This window comes from Topomyia yanbarensis, chromosome 1, assembly GCF_030247195.1.
Source record: "Topomyia yanbarensis strain Yona2022 chromosome 1, ASM3024719v1, whole genome shotgun sequence".
NCBI lineage: Eukaryota > Metazoa > Arthropoda > Insecta > Diptera > Culicidae > Topomyia > Topomyia yanbarensis.
In genome coordinates, this window is record NC_080670.1 from 204,712,704 (window position 1) to 204,729,674 (window position 16,971).

The 16,971-nt window shown below is 35.1% G+C and overlaps 1 protein-coding gene across 1 annotated transcript in view; it reads right to left on the reverse strand.

Annotated features, from left to right (window-relative positions):
* LOC131689005 (uncharacterized) overlaps positions 1 to 16,971 on the reverse strand; it is a 261,847-nt gene that overhangs the window by 68,698 nt on the left and 176,178 nt on the right. Inside the window, exon 2 of the mRNA XM_058973729.1 lies at positions 3,666 to 4,987. Coding sequence (XP_058829712.1) covers positions 3,666 to 4,986 — 1,321 coding nt within the window. The 5' untranslated portion in view covers position 4,987. The remainder of the gene's footprint in view (positions 1 to 3,665; positions 4,988 to 16,971) is intronic.

A 16,971-nucleotide genomic window follows, 5' to 3' on the forward strand; every position in this document is an offset into this window, starting at 1 on the left:
TCTCACTGATAAAATGACAAAAATGAGGATTTTTATTTCATTAGGTCTTATGAGCGGTGCTCCCGGTAGTTCCAATTTTAGCTTGTCTTTTTGAGTGTTGTACACTTGTATTACGATGTGTTTAATATGTACTAAAAGGTCGAAAGATAATACTAAAATTTGTTAAATTTGTCTTCAAATTGGTAGTGAATGTTTCTAAAATTAGTATTAAAATTTCTTTCGGGTATCATACTAAAGTTTGTAAAAATTGCACTAACCCTCAAAAAGGCAAGCTAAAATTGTGACTTCAAGTAGCATTGCTCCTAAGACCCAATGAAATCAAAAGCCTCTTTTTTGTCGTTTATCTGTGTGAGAATCCAAAGCCCGAAAACGCTTATTCGTTTGTCTTTTAAATTATAAGTTCATTAGAACTAGAGAGCTGTAACTAGCCGGGCCTCTGAGACTTCTTGTTTTTTTCTTGGGCGAAAATTTTAAAAACTTGTACGAAAATTTGTCAGAAAAAAATCATAAAATGTTTGTAAAATTGGTACAAAAATGTGTACTAAAATCAAGCAAGTGTAAAAAAATTGGTGCTAAAAATCTAAAATGCAAAATAAATTGCCACGATTTGTACTAAAAGCTGCAAATTTTTTGTTAGAATGTCAATTAGATACTCTTTTAAATTGGTGTTAAAATTTGTTCCTAACGTTGTACTAAAGATTGAGACACTTGTTCTAATATTGGAGAATTTTGCAAAAAAATTGTAATATTTTCGCTTGCTTTTATTTTGAAACCTGTACTAAATTTTGAAAAAAATGTTTTGCTTAGAAAAATTTGTTTTAGAATGAAAATTAGAGAAAGTGCATTGCAGTTTGAAAATTTGTACCAGAATTAAAAACTGACATGTTAAAATTTTGTACTAAAATGGATTGTGCGTAGAAATTTGGTCAACTTCGCAATGTTTGAAAAATTGGTCGAAATTTTTTGTTAATTTAGAACTAAAATCGGTAAATTTCAGAACAGTTGTTCGCAGTAGTGTACTAAATTGAGTAAAAACCGCTCCACTGTTTTTGTTCTATGTACTACAGTTACTAGATTCTAAAATAAGTGATTTTTGCACGAATTTGATATTCGTAAATTAATACCAAAATGTGTACCAATTTGTGCAGAAAACTTCCACCCAAAAATTCATAGGATTCGTACTAAAATTTGAGTGCGCTAAATTTAGTTTAGTAATTAACCGAAATTTGTACTAAACGTCGAAATCTGCTGAATTTGGTCAATTTTGCACTATATTTTTAAAATATTAGAACCACATAAAAAAGACGGAAATTTTGCACCAAAATTCGTGCACTTTATTGGAATATAGGTAAATTTTGTGCACAAAAATATACTAAATATTACAAAACTTGTACTAATGTTTGTAAAGTTAGTACGAAATTTTTTAAATAAATAAAATTTGTACCACAATGTGCACAGTTTTTACTGAAAGTTGAGGAATTTTATATAAATTGTGCCTAGAAATGTACTAAATTAAGTAAATCTGTTGTTGGTAGTGGCGGTGTTCGTAATTTTAGTACTAAAGCTGATCAAACCTAAACAAATTTAAAATGTGTTAAATGAGTACTAAAATGTGTACTAAAATTGGAACTTGTACCAAAACGCGAACAATATCTGTTAAAAAATTGCAGTTGCACTTAAAATTTTGAGTGGAACTATACTAAATTTAGTTAACAATTGGCCCAAAATTTGTTAAATTTTACTGAAATTTTAAACGGGTGCAAAGTGGTCCCAATGAGCAAAAAAGGTTTTTTAATTGCGTCGCAACTGTTGACTTTGGCAATATGGCGTCTTTGAGAAAGTCTCTTGGAATGGAACTCCCCTCCTTTCTATCTTATTGGATTAATGATTAATCCCCCTAAAAGTGAGTTACGAAATTTATTTTCTTCAATAATTCAGATAGAGAAATACTTACTTCAGCAAAGTAGTGGAGAAACTCATTTTAAACATTTTATCTTAAGACTTTAACTCTCTAACTTTTAAGCTTTTCGAGATATAGGGCATTATTTGTGGAGGGCCCCTTAAAAACAGTTTTTTCATCATATGCTCTCTTCTAGATTTTTCCCATTGCATAAATGTTCTAGAACATTGTTTGGACTATCGAACTGCATTACATTGTCGAAGACGGAAACTTTCTATTGCTAGTGTGTGTGTGAAGATATTTGCGTTTTTTGATTAAAAGTAGCTCTTTTTCCAATGCCGATAACTTTTAAACGGGCAAACCACTTGGCAACCGAATTAAAGTGCAGGAAAAGCACAACAAATGCTGGGAAAACCAGATCTCCCCAAAGAGGCCCTCTATGGAAACACTCGTGTTGAAGTTTGCCTTATTCCATCATAAAATGAACATTGTTTCTAAAAATTGTACTAAATTCAATCAACATTTGTATTGGTCCTCAAATTTGCTCTAAAATTGTCATTTAAATGTTATAAACTTATTTAGCCTATTAAAGTTTGAAGATTTTTTTCTTTAGAGTGCAGAAATTTTGTACTAAATTTTTATATATCGTAAATCTCACGTTTTGTTGTAAAATTTGTTCGTTAAAAATTATACCCAAAATTGGTAAAACTTGCATTGCCGTTTGCAAAAATTGTACTAAAATTAGTCCAATGTTATGAACCTTTGTACTAAAATCGATAAAATTTAAACGACAATGAAGACACTTTTCCGTCGAAAATATGTAGATTCTGTAGATTATTAGTGAGTGAAAATAAAATATAAAATAGATTTGTTTAATTTCTGCTCTTTTTTCAAATGCACTAAATTTGGTTGATTATGTACTAAAATGATATTTCCACTAAGACTTAAACTGGATAGATTTTAAAATTGGTATTTAAATTTGTTTTAGAATTGGCATTAGAATTTGTGCTAAGCTTTGTACTAAACATTGTAAATTGTTATGGAATTATGTTAATTTTAACTGAATTTGTGAAACTTTACCCTAGATATTGTTAGAAAATTTGCGAACAACATTTGTTAAAAAATCGTTGCAGAAAACATTAAAAAACAATATCCATTTTCTTTTCAATCCATTCCACCTAAGAACATTCACAGCCTTAACCAACACGTAGTAAATTAAAATCTGGCATCCACTCACCACAGTTTCCAAATATTCCCACCGGATCACGACACCACACCCCGTCCACTGGCACGATGCTATCCCTCAAGGCCTCTACTCGTCCCACTGAGAGAGAGGACGACACAAAAGAGGAAAATATTCCAATCAACAAAATTCCAGCGCCCACAGAACAGATTTCGACCGTTTCTTGCTAGCAAGTAAATCTGCTTACAACTGGACAAGCCCGGCCACTTGAGAATGTAAACCCTCAACCTTCTCCGAACCACCTGTATCCAACTTCAACTCGCCGCCGTGGCGGGCAGAAATAATTTAAAATGAAAATGTTTTACCAGTCTCTGTGAGACGAGAAATGTGTCAAATAAAACACCCAGGTGGTTCGTTTTGAAGTGTGCCACAAAAGCACGCCTGCTGAGTTCCACGAATTTCAATTATTTTGGATCCGTAGCACCCACTCACATACATGCAAGGAAAGGTGACACGACGACGTTGGAATTTCACACTCCCCACTCGCATCATAAGTAAACAAAATAACCGAACGTCACTTACCGGCCAAAAACAGATCCTGCAGGGCCTGCACCGATTGGCACAGCAGAGCCCAACCTTCCGGTTGGCTGATTTTTTTGAGGGCCACCACATCCGCTAGGTTGACGTAGTTAAGACAGTAGCCACCTGCGGAGGATCTGCCACTTCCTGCTCCTCCTCCGACGCCACCGCCTCCATCACTTTCAGTTCCCCGGCTCAATCCAGGAAGTCTTTGATTTCGCTCATTGTTTACATTCAGTTGTTGTTTTTGTTGATGTTGCTGTTGATGAAGTGGCTGATGATGAACATGATGATAGTGATGATGATGCTGATGCTGTTCCTGGTTGTTATGACGCTTACTGCTACAAGGGTTACTATTGCTACTTCTACTACTACAACTACTACTACTGGCACAGCCTGCTTGATTCGGTTGGAGTTGTGTTTGATGTTGTTGCTGCTGCTGTTGTTGTTGCTGTTGTTGTAGTTGCTGTTGATAATGCTGGTAAGTACCGACGGTGCCCACGATCGCAGTGGCCGCCGTAGCCGTTGAAGAACCGGTCGACGTTCCGGATTTAGTGCTCCTAAGCGATTCCCGCTCATCGCCACTTGCACTGTCGGGTGGATTGCTGCTGGTGTGATTCTTCCGTTGTGGTGGTTGTTGCTGTTGCTGCTGCTGTTGTTGAAGCCTTCGTTGCTGCTGTTGGGCCCGACTGCTGGCCAGCTCTAGGAATTCGGTGCGCAGAGCTTCAATCTGTCGGGCCTGGTGGTCCTGCTTATTATTGCTAGCGCCGCCGTTGCTGCCACTGGCAGCACTGTTATTGTCGCCGTTCGGAATACTGCTAATATTGTTATACTTATACTGAAGATAAGGCCCTCGCGGTAATGTGTTATTCGTATAGGCACCGTAGGTGGGTCTTGGCCCGGCCTTTAGCTGTTGTTGTTGTTTAGATTGATGATGATTCGGGTGGCCACTCTGATAGACGACTGGTCGCGATGACGGTGGTTGGTTTTGATCCGCACCGGTCTGGTTTTGAATCACATTCAGTCTTTGCGGGTTGGTTTCCGTAAGAAGCGAAGGCGGAGACAGTCGTTGCAGTGTCGGATTTGATCCACCGCGCACCAGATGGAAGTGTTGTTGGGATTGCTGCTGTTGCTGTTGTTGTTGGAGCGTGTGGCGTTGTATTTGATGGAGGCCACCGCTGGATGACGGTCGTGGTAGGGTGGCTGCATGTGTTGTTGTTCCTCCTGATGACGATGGGGGTAGAACTGATGATGTTGGGAGTGGCGGTGGAGGCGGTGGCTGTGGTGACGACGACGACGATGACGAGGACGACCTGTGATACATTCTGTAGAAGATGAGAAACAATTGGAAAAAATTAGTGGAAGGTCCATAAACAATGGTGGTGAGGTAGGACATGATTTGAAAATTTTAGTACAAAACTTCGGATTGTAGAAAAATATGCCTAAAATTTATCAGAAAAGGCCAGCATTTTGTCCTCAAAACTTGCTTCGATTACATTTGATAATAAATGATTTTAAATCTGTACCACTGTACCAAAACTGACCACCCCTTGTTGAATATGCGGGTGAAATACGCATTGTTGTGTGTGAGTGGATATAAAATCAATCTTCATGAAAATAAATCAGCGTGTCTCTAATAGTGTTCCGAATTCGCTGATTTATTACTGGCGAAAATTTTGCAAAGAGGTTCTTCCTTTTCCAGTTTTCAAGGATGGTTGATTTTTTAAGATACCTTTGGTTGAAGCTTTGTAAAAATTGGACACAATTGCGTTCGAATTTTGATTGTTTCACCAGAAAAGCTATCATCATTCAAGTTGCTGGAAAAAGTTAGATTGTGAATTCAGAAATTTAAATTAAACTCGATGGCGAGTGGTTGGGCCGTCGAAAGTTTACAGTACGAAATCACTATCCGCTCTTATGGACGTCAGACGAAACAGAGTGGATACCCCTTCTTCTACGCAAGTAAGATGAGTTCGGAACGTCGGAAAACCTTTCCCCATGTAGTTTCATAATGTGTGTGTGTACTTAGCTGGATAGAGAACAGATTGGAACTGACGTTCTGATGGCAAAATTTATGGGAAGATATTCCCCTTGTTCTTCGAAGTCAGTTGCCGAAGCACGGAATAGCATAAGAGCAGGCTGTCTGAAAATATCGGATATCTCTTCCAGGTGTAAGTTTCTGGATTCGACTTTAATGATTATTCAACTGGTTGGAGAGGCTAGGGTGGTTCTCTGCCACATTTATGAAATTTACATTTTCCCCGAAAACGATAGTCAAAATTGTTTTTCTTTCTTCGGCTCCAGCGGCTGAAACCGAAACGAGATAGCTCTTAGAAAAGAACAACAATCCACCCACCCACGCCCCTCCCAATATTTGACTAGTGAGAAACTAGGCTAAAGACCATTTCCACATCATCGGTTCCGAACCCATCCCATTCCGGGCAATGAATATTGAAATGGAGATTAAACTGTGTGATAGCAGGAAAAATAGAGCCGCCGGAAGCGATATTGGAATGTTATACCCCCTGTACTCTTCCGCTGTTTCGCCGCCTGCTAGCAGAGCAATGAAGGAACGGGGTACAATCTTCGAAGAGACTAAGCCGGCTAAATTGCTCCGAATATGTGCAGTTGCGTTTGCTTCGGCCATAAAACATATTCCTGAATGATGCTGGTCGTGGGACGATATGAAGAGTCATAAATTAAATTAATTCTCGACAAACATATGATTACGGCCTAAAAGCCAACTGTCAAAATCCACTTTGAATGGAAATTCCAGACAAACCGTTATTAGTCGAACACAGTTCACAACAGTTTATGAAAGAGAAAACTTTTCTCTTTCGTTTACTACCAACATCTGTGATTGGCGTGTAACGGTTTGTCCGAAATTTCCATTCAAAGTGGATTTTGACAGTTGGCTTTTAGGCCGTAATCATATGTTTGTCGAGAATTGATGATTATATTCCACTGCTGCTGCTCAGTGGATGTCGCTACTGGGAAAATAACGTTAATTGCGTTCCGATTCGGGGCATTGTTCAACAAGTCATCCGTTTGCGTGAGTTTGTGAAGGTTGAACTCTCGGTGATATTTGTTGATCGCCTCTCAGATTTTTATTTGCAAGTTTACCGAGTTCGATGGGTTATGATTTCAAACGGAGAGCCGAAGTCTGTAACGGCGTTTTATATACATTTGAAAGCGATATGTATTCATTGGAATGCACCCGCTGTTTTGGTCAATCCATCCCTACAGAAACACAATTAAACTCGGCAAGTTAAGGGGCATGCAGCGACCCTATTTTTTGCAACGTCTATCAACGTTTAAATTAGGTGTGTTGATTTGCCGCGCAAATTATCTCACCCTACTAATAAAATCCTGGTTATTGTTAGAATTTGTTCTAAAATTGATAAATATTCAAACTGAAGTTTGTAAAATTTGCATCAACATTTGTACTAAAATTGGTGAAATGTTCAAACATTTATACAAAATTTGAACTAGTTTTTTTTATTGTACTACAATTTCTTGTTGCAAATTTTTGTTAAAATTTGAATTGAACAAATTATAAAATTGGTATTACAATTTGTTCTAATGTTAATGTTTGTTCTAAGATTTACAAAATTTGATCTAAAATAAGCTAAATTCTGTAACGCATTAGCAAAATTTGCACTAAATCTTGTCATCAAACTTACCCATTTTGAAGAGTTGGTACTAGATCCTTTAAAATTAGTGCAATGCAAATTAGTAAAAGTTGTACTAAAATTAATGAAATTTGCGCAAAGAATTATCATAAACTTTGATCGGCAAATGAAGAAATGTTCAAACATTGATACTAAAATTTGCTATTAAAATTTGTTCTGAAATCAGTACTGAAGGTCATACTGAAGATTGTATAACTTGTTCTAAAATATTCTAAATTCTGCCTTTTATTTGCAAAATTTGCACTGGATCTAGTCGTTAAATTTGTACCAAATTTTGAAGAATTTGTAGTAAAGCTTTTAAAATTAGGACCAAATTGTTAAATGTTGTACCCTATCAGAATCACTCACTACAATTGCAGACGAAACGGGTAATGTCACCCACTAAAACACTGCTTAAGGCCAATTGCAGCGGGCCGTTATTCTGAATGTGATATTAAGTGTACGGTTCAGATGTGTGAACGTAGAGACTTCACAATCGCGTGCATTACCGCAAAGAGCTCGAGCGTTTGTATGCTAACGTGTTCGACCGCGTATGCGTTAGTATTTCACGTGTGCCAGCGTGTATGCGGCTTCGGTTCTTGAACGAGCGTGAGCTGACCGTGAATATGATATTCACTTTTCAGTGCGCAGTTCAGATTCTAGAAGAGGGTGAGTTCCCGGTCAGGTCACCATGAAACGTGTTATCTAGTGGATATGAGCATTATTATTTTTATTGGCTCTAGAACTGAGGCTAGAGACTTCCGGACGTGACCGAATCATGATCGCACGAACACGGGCGTTTGCAGGATCACGTTTGAGACTGTGTTTGTAAATTTATGAGTGCTAGACAGCTCACTTTATCGCCGTGGTGTTATCATGTTTGGGAGATCGCGAGCGTAGATGATCGCGAAGGGCTGCCAAGGATTATCTGGTATGTTGTCATCTTCGGGAGGCTTGGCATGGGACACTTCAAGTTTAAAAGAGTTTCAAACCAGGGCTAACCGTCAAGGCAAGGTCTTAAACCCGCTTTGCACATTATTTCGGCACATGACTTAAAGTAGGTAAAAAAGGTCGCCAATTTAAGTACTAAATTTGATAGCTTAACTTATAAGATAGTAGTCGTACCCAAAGTTTCTTTGGGTACAAAATTGGTAAAATATTCAAACATTGATACTAAAATTTGTACCAAAATGCGCAATTTCTGTCAACAAGTGGGAAGCATTGTACTAAAATTTTGATTGAATATATCTTAAAATTGGTATTCAAAATGCTATTACCAGCTGTTCTCGAAATGAAACTAAAATTTGAACCAGATATGGTATTTGTTGTGAGACTTGTGCTAAAATTTGTACCAAAATCGATAAAGAATGTACCGAAGGATGGAAAAAATTTACCGAAATTTGTACTAAAATTAATGCCTATACTAAAACGGTATAATTTGAACAGAGTTTTGTACTAAAATGATCAAATTTGAACAAAGAATTTTGTACCAAAACGGTCAAATTTGAACAAAGAATTTTGTACTAAAATGGTAAAATTTGAACAAAGAATTTTTCTACTAGAATGGTCAAATTTGAACAAATAATTTTAAACTAAAATGGTCAAATTTGAGCAAAGATTTTTGTACTAAAATGGTAAAATTTGAACAAAAAAATTGTACTGAAATGGTCAAATATGAAAAAACAATTTGGTACTAAAATGATCAAATGTAAACAGAATTTTGTACTAAAACGTTCAAATGAGAACAAATAATTTTGTACTAAAATATCAAATGTGAACAAAGATTTTTGTACTAAAATGATCAAATGTGAACAAAGAATTTTGTACTAAAATGTTCAAATGTGAACAGATAATTTTGTACTAAAATGGTCCGCTTGGATAAAGAATTTTGTGCTTAAATGGTCAAATTTGAACGAAGAATTTTGCACTAAAATGATCAAATTTAAACAAAGAATTTTGCACCAAAACGGTCAAATTTTAACAATGAATTTTGTACTAAAATGGTCAAATGAGAACAAATAATTTTGTACTAGAATGGTCAAATTTGAACAAAGAATTTTGAACTAAAATGGTCAAATTTGGACAAAGAATTTTGTACTAAAACGGTAAAATGTTAACAAAGAATTTTTATAAAGTTTGTGGCAAACTTGGTTAAATTTTATACTAAATTGTGGACTTTTTTTCCAACGTCTATCAACAGTTAATTTAGGTGTGTTGATTTGCCGCACAATTTATCTCATTCTACTGATAAAAATCTTGGTTTAAAATTTATTGTACTAAAATTTCTTGCTGCAAAGTGTCATTAAAATTTGATTTGGATATCTTATAGAATTGCTATTTAAATTTGTTCTAAAATCGGTATTAATGATTGTTCTAAAATTCTTACTAAAGTTTGTAAAATTTGATCTAAAATATGCTAAATTCTTTAAGACATTATCAAAATTCCCCTGAATTTAGTCGTCAAAGTAACCAAAATTCGAAGAGTGTGTACTAAACCTTTTAAAGTTAGTGCAATGTAAATTAGTAACTGTACTAAAATTAATGAAATTTGTGCAAAAAATTAAAAAAATTGATCGAAGATTGATTTGTACTAGTGTTTTATTGTACTAAAATTTATAGCTATTTCGTTATAATTCGAATGAAATATATTATAGAATTGCCATTAAAATTTATTTTTAAATCGGTATTAAAGTGCATATTGATGTTAGTAAAAATGTTCTAAAAAATTCAAAAGTCTGCCATACATTTGCAAAATTTGCACTAAATCTAGTTGTTTAATTTGTACCAAATATCGAAGAATTTGAACTAAAGCTTTTAAAATTAGGACCATATTGTTGAAGGTTGTACTAAAATAAAAGAAATTTTTCTCGAGTTGTCCTACTGGAGCTATAGAGCTAGTCGCCGTCAGAATCACTCACTACAATTGCAGACGAGACGGGAAATGTCACCCACTAAAACACTGCTTAAGGTCAATTGCAGCGGGGCGTTATTCTGAATGTGATAATGAGTGTACGGTTCACGATCGCGTGAATCATCGCGAAGGACACGAACGTTTATATGTTAATGTGTTCGATCGCATATGCATTTGTATGTCACGCGGGCCACCGTGTATGCGACTTCACGTGTATAAATTTGATTTTGTGACCGTGTTATCATTTTCATATTCGCGTGTGACATTGAATAATCGCGCGGATCGTGAATATGAAACTTACTATTCGATGGGTGATGCAGAAACTAGAAGAGAGTAATTTCATCCATATAACTGTAGTTCCCGTTAATGTCGCCATGGAACATGTTATCTAGTGGATATCGGCGTTAATTTTTTGATTGGTTCTAGGACAGAGGGTAGATGCTTCAGGACGTGATCGATTGGTATGCGTGGATGGGCTGCAAAGATCATCTGGAATAAGGTCATCTTCGGGAGCTTTGGAATGTGACACATCAAATTTAAAAGAGTTAAAAACCTGGGCTCATCATCAAACCCATGACACCTCTAGAGAGAACTTGGCCCTAAACCCACTTTGTACATTATTTCGACCATGGCATAAGTGGGTAAATAAAGGTCGCCGAAATAAGTACTAAATTTAGCTTAGCTTATCTAAGAAGAAAGTGAAACCCGCAGACCACGTCAAGGTACAGTATCAAGCCGAGAGACAACAAGTGATCATAAAATTTGAACCAAAATTGGTGAAGTATTCAAACATTAGTGTACTAAAATTTGTACCAAAATGAGAAGATTTTGTGTCAACAACTGGAGAGCTTTGTACTAAAATTTGTATTAAAAATGTTTTACCGGATATTCTTCAAATGATATTTAAATTTGTTCTAAACTTTGCACTAAAGTTTAAAAAGATCGTTTTTAAAATCGAAAATTTTGTCAAAATTTTACTAAATTGTCCCAAAATTTGCACTAAAAACGATCAAATCTTTGTCGTAAGATATGATAAATTACTAAAAATCGCACCAAATTAAAAAAAAAGTGCGAATCGGTACCAGGTTTTGTACTAAAATTGGTACAATACTCAAACAATGGTACTACGATTTGTCCCAAAATGCGAATAATTTGTAACAAAATTTGATGAATTTTATGCTAAAATTTGTGTATAAAATGTACTAAATTTGATGTTAAGATTTGTACTAACATTAATTCCGCATTTTTTACTACAGTTTACAAATTTGAGAAAACTTTAATCGAACACATTTTGAAACTAGTTTTGTGAAGTTTAGTTATTAAATTTGTGTTGAAATTTGTTCTAAACTCATTACTTAAGTTTGACAATTTTGAATTATTTTTTAAAGTTCTGTACAAAATTGGCCAAATTTAATTTGTACTAAAATTTATGTATATACTAAAATGGTAAAATTTGAACAAAGATTTTTGTACTAAAATGGTGAAATTTGAATAAAGAATTTTGTACCAAAATAGTCAAATTCAAACAAAGAATTTTGTACTAAAGTGACCAAATTTAAACAAATAATTTTGTGCTAAAATGGTAAAATTTGATCAAAGAATTTTGTACTAAAATGATCAAATTTGAACAAAAAAAATTGTACCAAAACGGTTAAATTTGAAAAAAGAATTTTGTATTAAAATGGTCAAATGAGAACAAATAATTTTGTACTAGAATGGTCAAATCTGAACAAAAAAATTGTACTAAAAGGATTAAATGTGAACAAAGAATTTTGTACTAAAACTATCAAATGTCCACAAATAATTTTGTACTAAAATTATCAAATGTAAACAAAGGATTTTGTACTAAAATGTTCAGATGTGAACAAAGAATTTTGTACTAAAATTATCGAATTTGAACACAAAATGTTGTACTAAAATGTTCAAATTTGAACAAATAATTTTATACTAAAATGGTCTAATTTGAACAAAAATTGTACTAAAATGGTCTAATTTAAACAAACATTGTGCTAAAATGGTCTAATTTAAATAAAAATTGTACTAAAATGGTCAGATTTGAACAAAGAATTTTGTACTAAAATGATCAAATGAGAACAAAGTATTTTTATACAGTTTGTGGCAAACTTGGTTAAATTTTGTACTAAATTGTGCACTAGAATTGATTTAATGTTCAAACATTAAAACTAAAATTTGTACCAAAAGGCAAAAAAAAATCGTAAAAAATTGGTAGGATTTGTACTAAAATTTGTCCATTTCAAAATTGCTTTTCAAAGGGTATCCAACCTTATTCTCAATCTGGTAATAAAATTTGTTCTAAATTTTGCGCGAATATATCTAAAAATTGGTATTCAGGATGGAATAAATGATTATGTGCTCGAATTAGAACTTGAATTTCTTCTAAATGTTGTACTAAAGTTTATAAAGTTTGATTTAATTTTTAAAAATATTGTCAAAAAAATTTCAAATTACCGTTAGATATTTTCGCAGAATTTTCACCGCAAAAATGCACCAAATTAATAAAAATTGTACTATATTTTGCAAAATTGGTGCCAGATAGTGTACTAAAATTGGCGAAGTGCTCAAATCCGTACTTGAATTTGTCCAGAAAAGCTGACAATTTATGTCAAAAAATATTAATTTTGTACTAAACTTTGCGAACAAAAATGTACTAAATTTAGTGTTAACATTTGTACCAACATTAACTCTGAATTTTGCGCTAAAGTTTGCTAATTTGTGAAATTTAAATTGTAAATATTTCATAACTAGAGTAGAATGGGGTCAAATAGGTATCGGGATGCCATAGATATATGGCTTTTCCTTTGCTATGTAATTTCAGAGGTCGCTCGTGCTGTGATACGCGGTAGAAAACATCGTTTACGACGGTCATTTCGACTGTTATACCGTGGATCGGTTGTAGTAGTTACGGTGTCGTTTAATTTTTCGCGTGTTGTTCTGCGAAAACCCATTGCTACTGAAAAAAGAGAAAAGAGATGCAGCAAAAGGGCAGAAACAAAAATAGATAAAAAGAGAAGAAAAAAGAACCCAAAAAAACTTCTATCAAGCGTAAATATGGTCGTCCAGCAGCTAAGCAACTACGTGAGCCAGAATGCACAACTTCTGTTCCACACTCTGGCGACGACGAGAACACCGAAGAAGTCATTCGCAAGTACAAAACCAGATGCAACTGCGACTGCCGAAATATACACGTTTTTTCAACATTTCCCTACATGGTTTCATGATTTTTCACATAATTTGCAACTTCCTCAATTACTTACATGAATTACGTCAATGAATACCATTTATTATTCGTGTTATTAATTTTTAAAATATCTGCAGTATTCATGCTCTTCAAATAAAAGTAGAACTACTGATTTTTTAGGCTTGTACATCGTTTCGTTTAACCTCGACTAAAGTGACCTATCGTGCCCCCAAATTTTAAAAACGTCGGATAATAGTATCTTCGCCTTAATAGATGTAGCTCCAAAAATATTTAGTCAAACATAAAATTCATATTTTCAAAACGTTGCCAGATGTATAACCTCCAACGAGTGCTTGTTTTGCTTAAATCAGTGCAAAAATACCATCGCACGAGCTCACTGAAGACTGACGGACCTACTTGACCCCACTCTAGTATTAAATTTTGTTATCAAATTAGTGTTGAAATTTTTATTCTGAACTTATTATCTAAGTTGGAAAATTTAGTGCAAAACATTAAAAGGAACGTTTTGTACTAAATTGGTTAAAGTTAATCCAGATGTAAAATTTTTAGTAAAGTTTGTACCACAATGATGGGTACTAAAATCTATAAATAATTTATCGAAGGGAATAAACTTAACTTAATAAAATTTAAACAAAAATATTCATAAAAGTTGCAGCAAACTTGTGTTAAATTTGTAAAAAAATGTACTAAATCGTCTACTAAATTGTTCAGCTAAAATTGTGCCAAAAGGCGAACATTGATGCTAAAAGTTGGTAAGCCTTGTACCAAAATTTGCATATTTTAAACTTACTTTTCAAAATGGTATTAATGCGCATTCACAATCAGGCAACTAAATTTGTTCTAAATTTTGTACTAAACTTGAACTTTTAGGATCTGTGTAATCGTAAGAGCTTAGTATTCACTCAACATTCTGTGTTCTGTTTCGCGTTGCGTTTTTGTGAGTTTATACTCGTTTAGAAGGTTAGTTCGAAAATGTGAATTATTTTGTTATTCATTTGTGTTTGTGTGGTATTGAATATTATCGTAAAATGCCAATAAACCTCGAAAAAAATATATTATGAAATTTAAAATTTGTACATTTTGTCGTAAAATGTGCACAAAACTTTTTTATTTTTGTAATGTTCAAACATTGGTACTAAAATTTATAGCGAAAAGCGGAAAATTTATGGCCAGTTTCTAGTGTTACAATTTGAGCGTCGACATGTACTAAATTTATTTAAACTTTTCAAATGTACCAATTATTTCTCATTTGCACAGAATTTTGTACTAAAAGTAGTTTGCAGATTTTATGCTAAAACTGGTATCGAATATATTTTCGAATTGGAATCAAAATTTGTGCTAAACTTTTTACTGAAGTGTAAAATTTATTCTAAGACATGTGAATTGTAAGAAAATTGTGAAATTTACACTAAATATTGTCATGAAGTTTGCGCCAAAATTTTTGAACTAAATGTTGTATGATTCATACTTAATTTTTTTGATCAATTCTAGAAATTTGGGTCATATGAAAATTTTGTACTAAAAATTGGTATTTTTAGTAAAATTTTGCCTAGAAATGCGCAGGTTTAACCGAAACTCCGTGAAACTACTCGAAATGCAACAACCAGCTGGAAGTACTGAATCGTACCGACAAGAAGGCGTCCAGTCTACGAAGATAATTCAGGAGGCTTAGAAAGAAGTGTAAGGGAGGGGAAATTCTTCATGGAAAGTGTTTTGATGCGGAGCGTTTTCTTTAGAGAAGCGAAAGAGTAATAGCGGTTAGTAGCCAAACTGAAATGAAGCAAACAGGAAAAAGAAACTTCAAAGTAACTTCAAGCAAACTTGTAAACAGTTCTGGAACCCTGCCGTTTGGCGACCGAGAAAAATACGCTATCGGACGAAAAAATACCATCGATAAGATACAGATGTGGATGAAGTCCACTAAGACCTGACGCCACAGTATACATTACACGACCAGACAACATGCTCGCTGTCGTGATAACCATTACCACAAGCACAAAGAGCACTTTGTATATGTCGGGTACTAGACTTGTAATTGAAGTGATTGGACACGAGCCGGACCATCAGACGAACGACTAATATCTATTTCCCTAATACAAGGTTTCGACTATAGATTCGAAGGATACACGACTTCAAAAAGGAGTCTTTCAGAGGCGAATCTATTTTTGGCTATTTTATGCTGGCCTGGAGCTCAGCGCAAAGCAAGAACGGAGAGACATTTTGGAATGGCGATCACGGTTACTTGTTTACAATCATTACCCTCAAAAACTGTTCAAATCAAATAGCTCGTGGCTTAAGCGCCACTTCGATTGTAATTTGTTGAGTTCGATTGTAATTTGTTCCTACAAATGTGCGAGATTTCAATTTCTACTTCAGTCCAGTAACCTATCGCGCGTTATGCACCAGGCAGCCGGGAAAAAGTGTAAAACTTCAACTCACAGGCACAGTTATTAAACGTAAACAACAGATTTTAATTACAGCTAACAACTACGTGTAGTTTCGAGATTCACTTCCGCTGGGAGCGAAAAAAAAACCGGGCAAAAGAGGCCACTAAAAATACTGGACCTGATTTAATCCGAGCTACGTGCCCTCAGCGGAGAAAAAAACATCCCTTCTCAGTGAAAGAACATTCCTCTTTCCTTTATTTTTGTTTTCGCCGCCTACTAGTTGTATAACTCTAACCAGTGTACGTACACTATCGCGACTAATCCGTTAGGGGTTAATTTTCCGGCAGGCTGGCAGAACAATTTCAATTTAGCTTTATTAAGACCAGAAGCTTCGCGTAATTAGTGACGGCTAGCTTCCGGTTCCCCCTCCCTCTCTTTCGAGTGGAAAATACTGCGTCCAATTTGCTACCCCGAATCGGATCACAGCAGTGCAACCCAATTATAAAATCTATGAGTGTACGTGTGTTGTTTATCAGCTACCGTCACAGCACTCCATGACCGAGTGTGCAATACTCGGTAAACGGCAGTGGCCGATGAATCCCCCATCCGAGAGATGGACACGCGTTCGGACTTATTCTCGGATTCATTCACCCCCATTTTTCCGGACAAAAAAATGATTGACATTTGACGGACGGGGTGCGCTTCCGGTTCGAAATGGATTTCATCGGTGCGTGGAGTTATTTTTAAATCTATACGCACATACATACACACAAACAGGTGCTGTGACGATCCGATATGATTCGAAATTACCGGTTCACACGGAAGCAATGAAAATAAGAGGAAATTTATGATTTTGCTTGGTAGCTGCTAGGATACTGGAGTATTCGCGAGACCATTGCTGGACTGACACATGAACGTGATATCGGTCTAATCTTCTGTCGCCAGTTGGCGCATTGGTGGATTTTAATTCGTAACGTTACGGTGGGGGAGAGAAGGGGAAATTGTCAACTTTTTGAGTCGGTGTGGTGTTGCATTTCAATCGTATCTGACCTATCCGATGGCGAACAAGATTCGTCATCAAAGACTCAGATTCTCCGTTAGAAGTCCTACCCGTTGAACT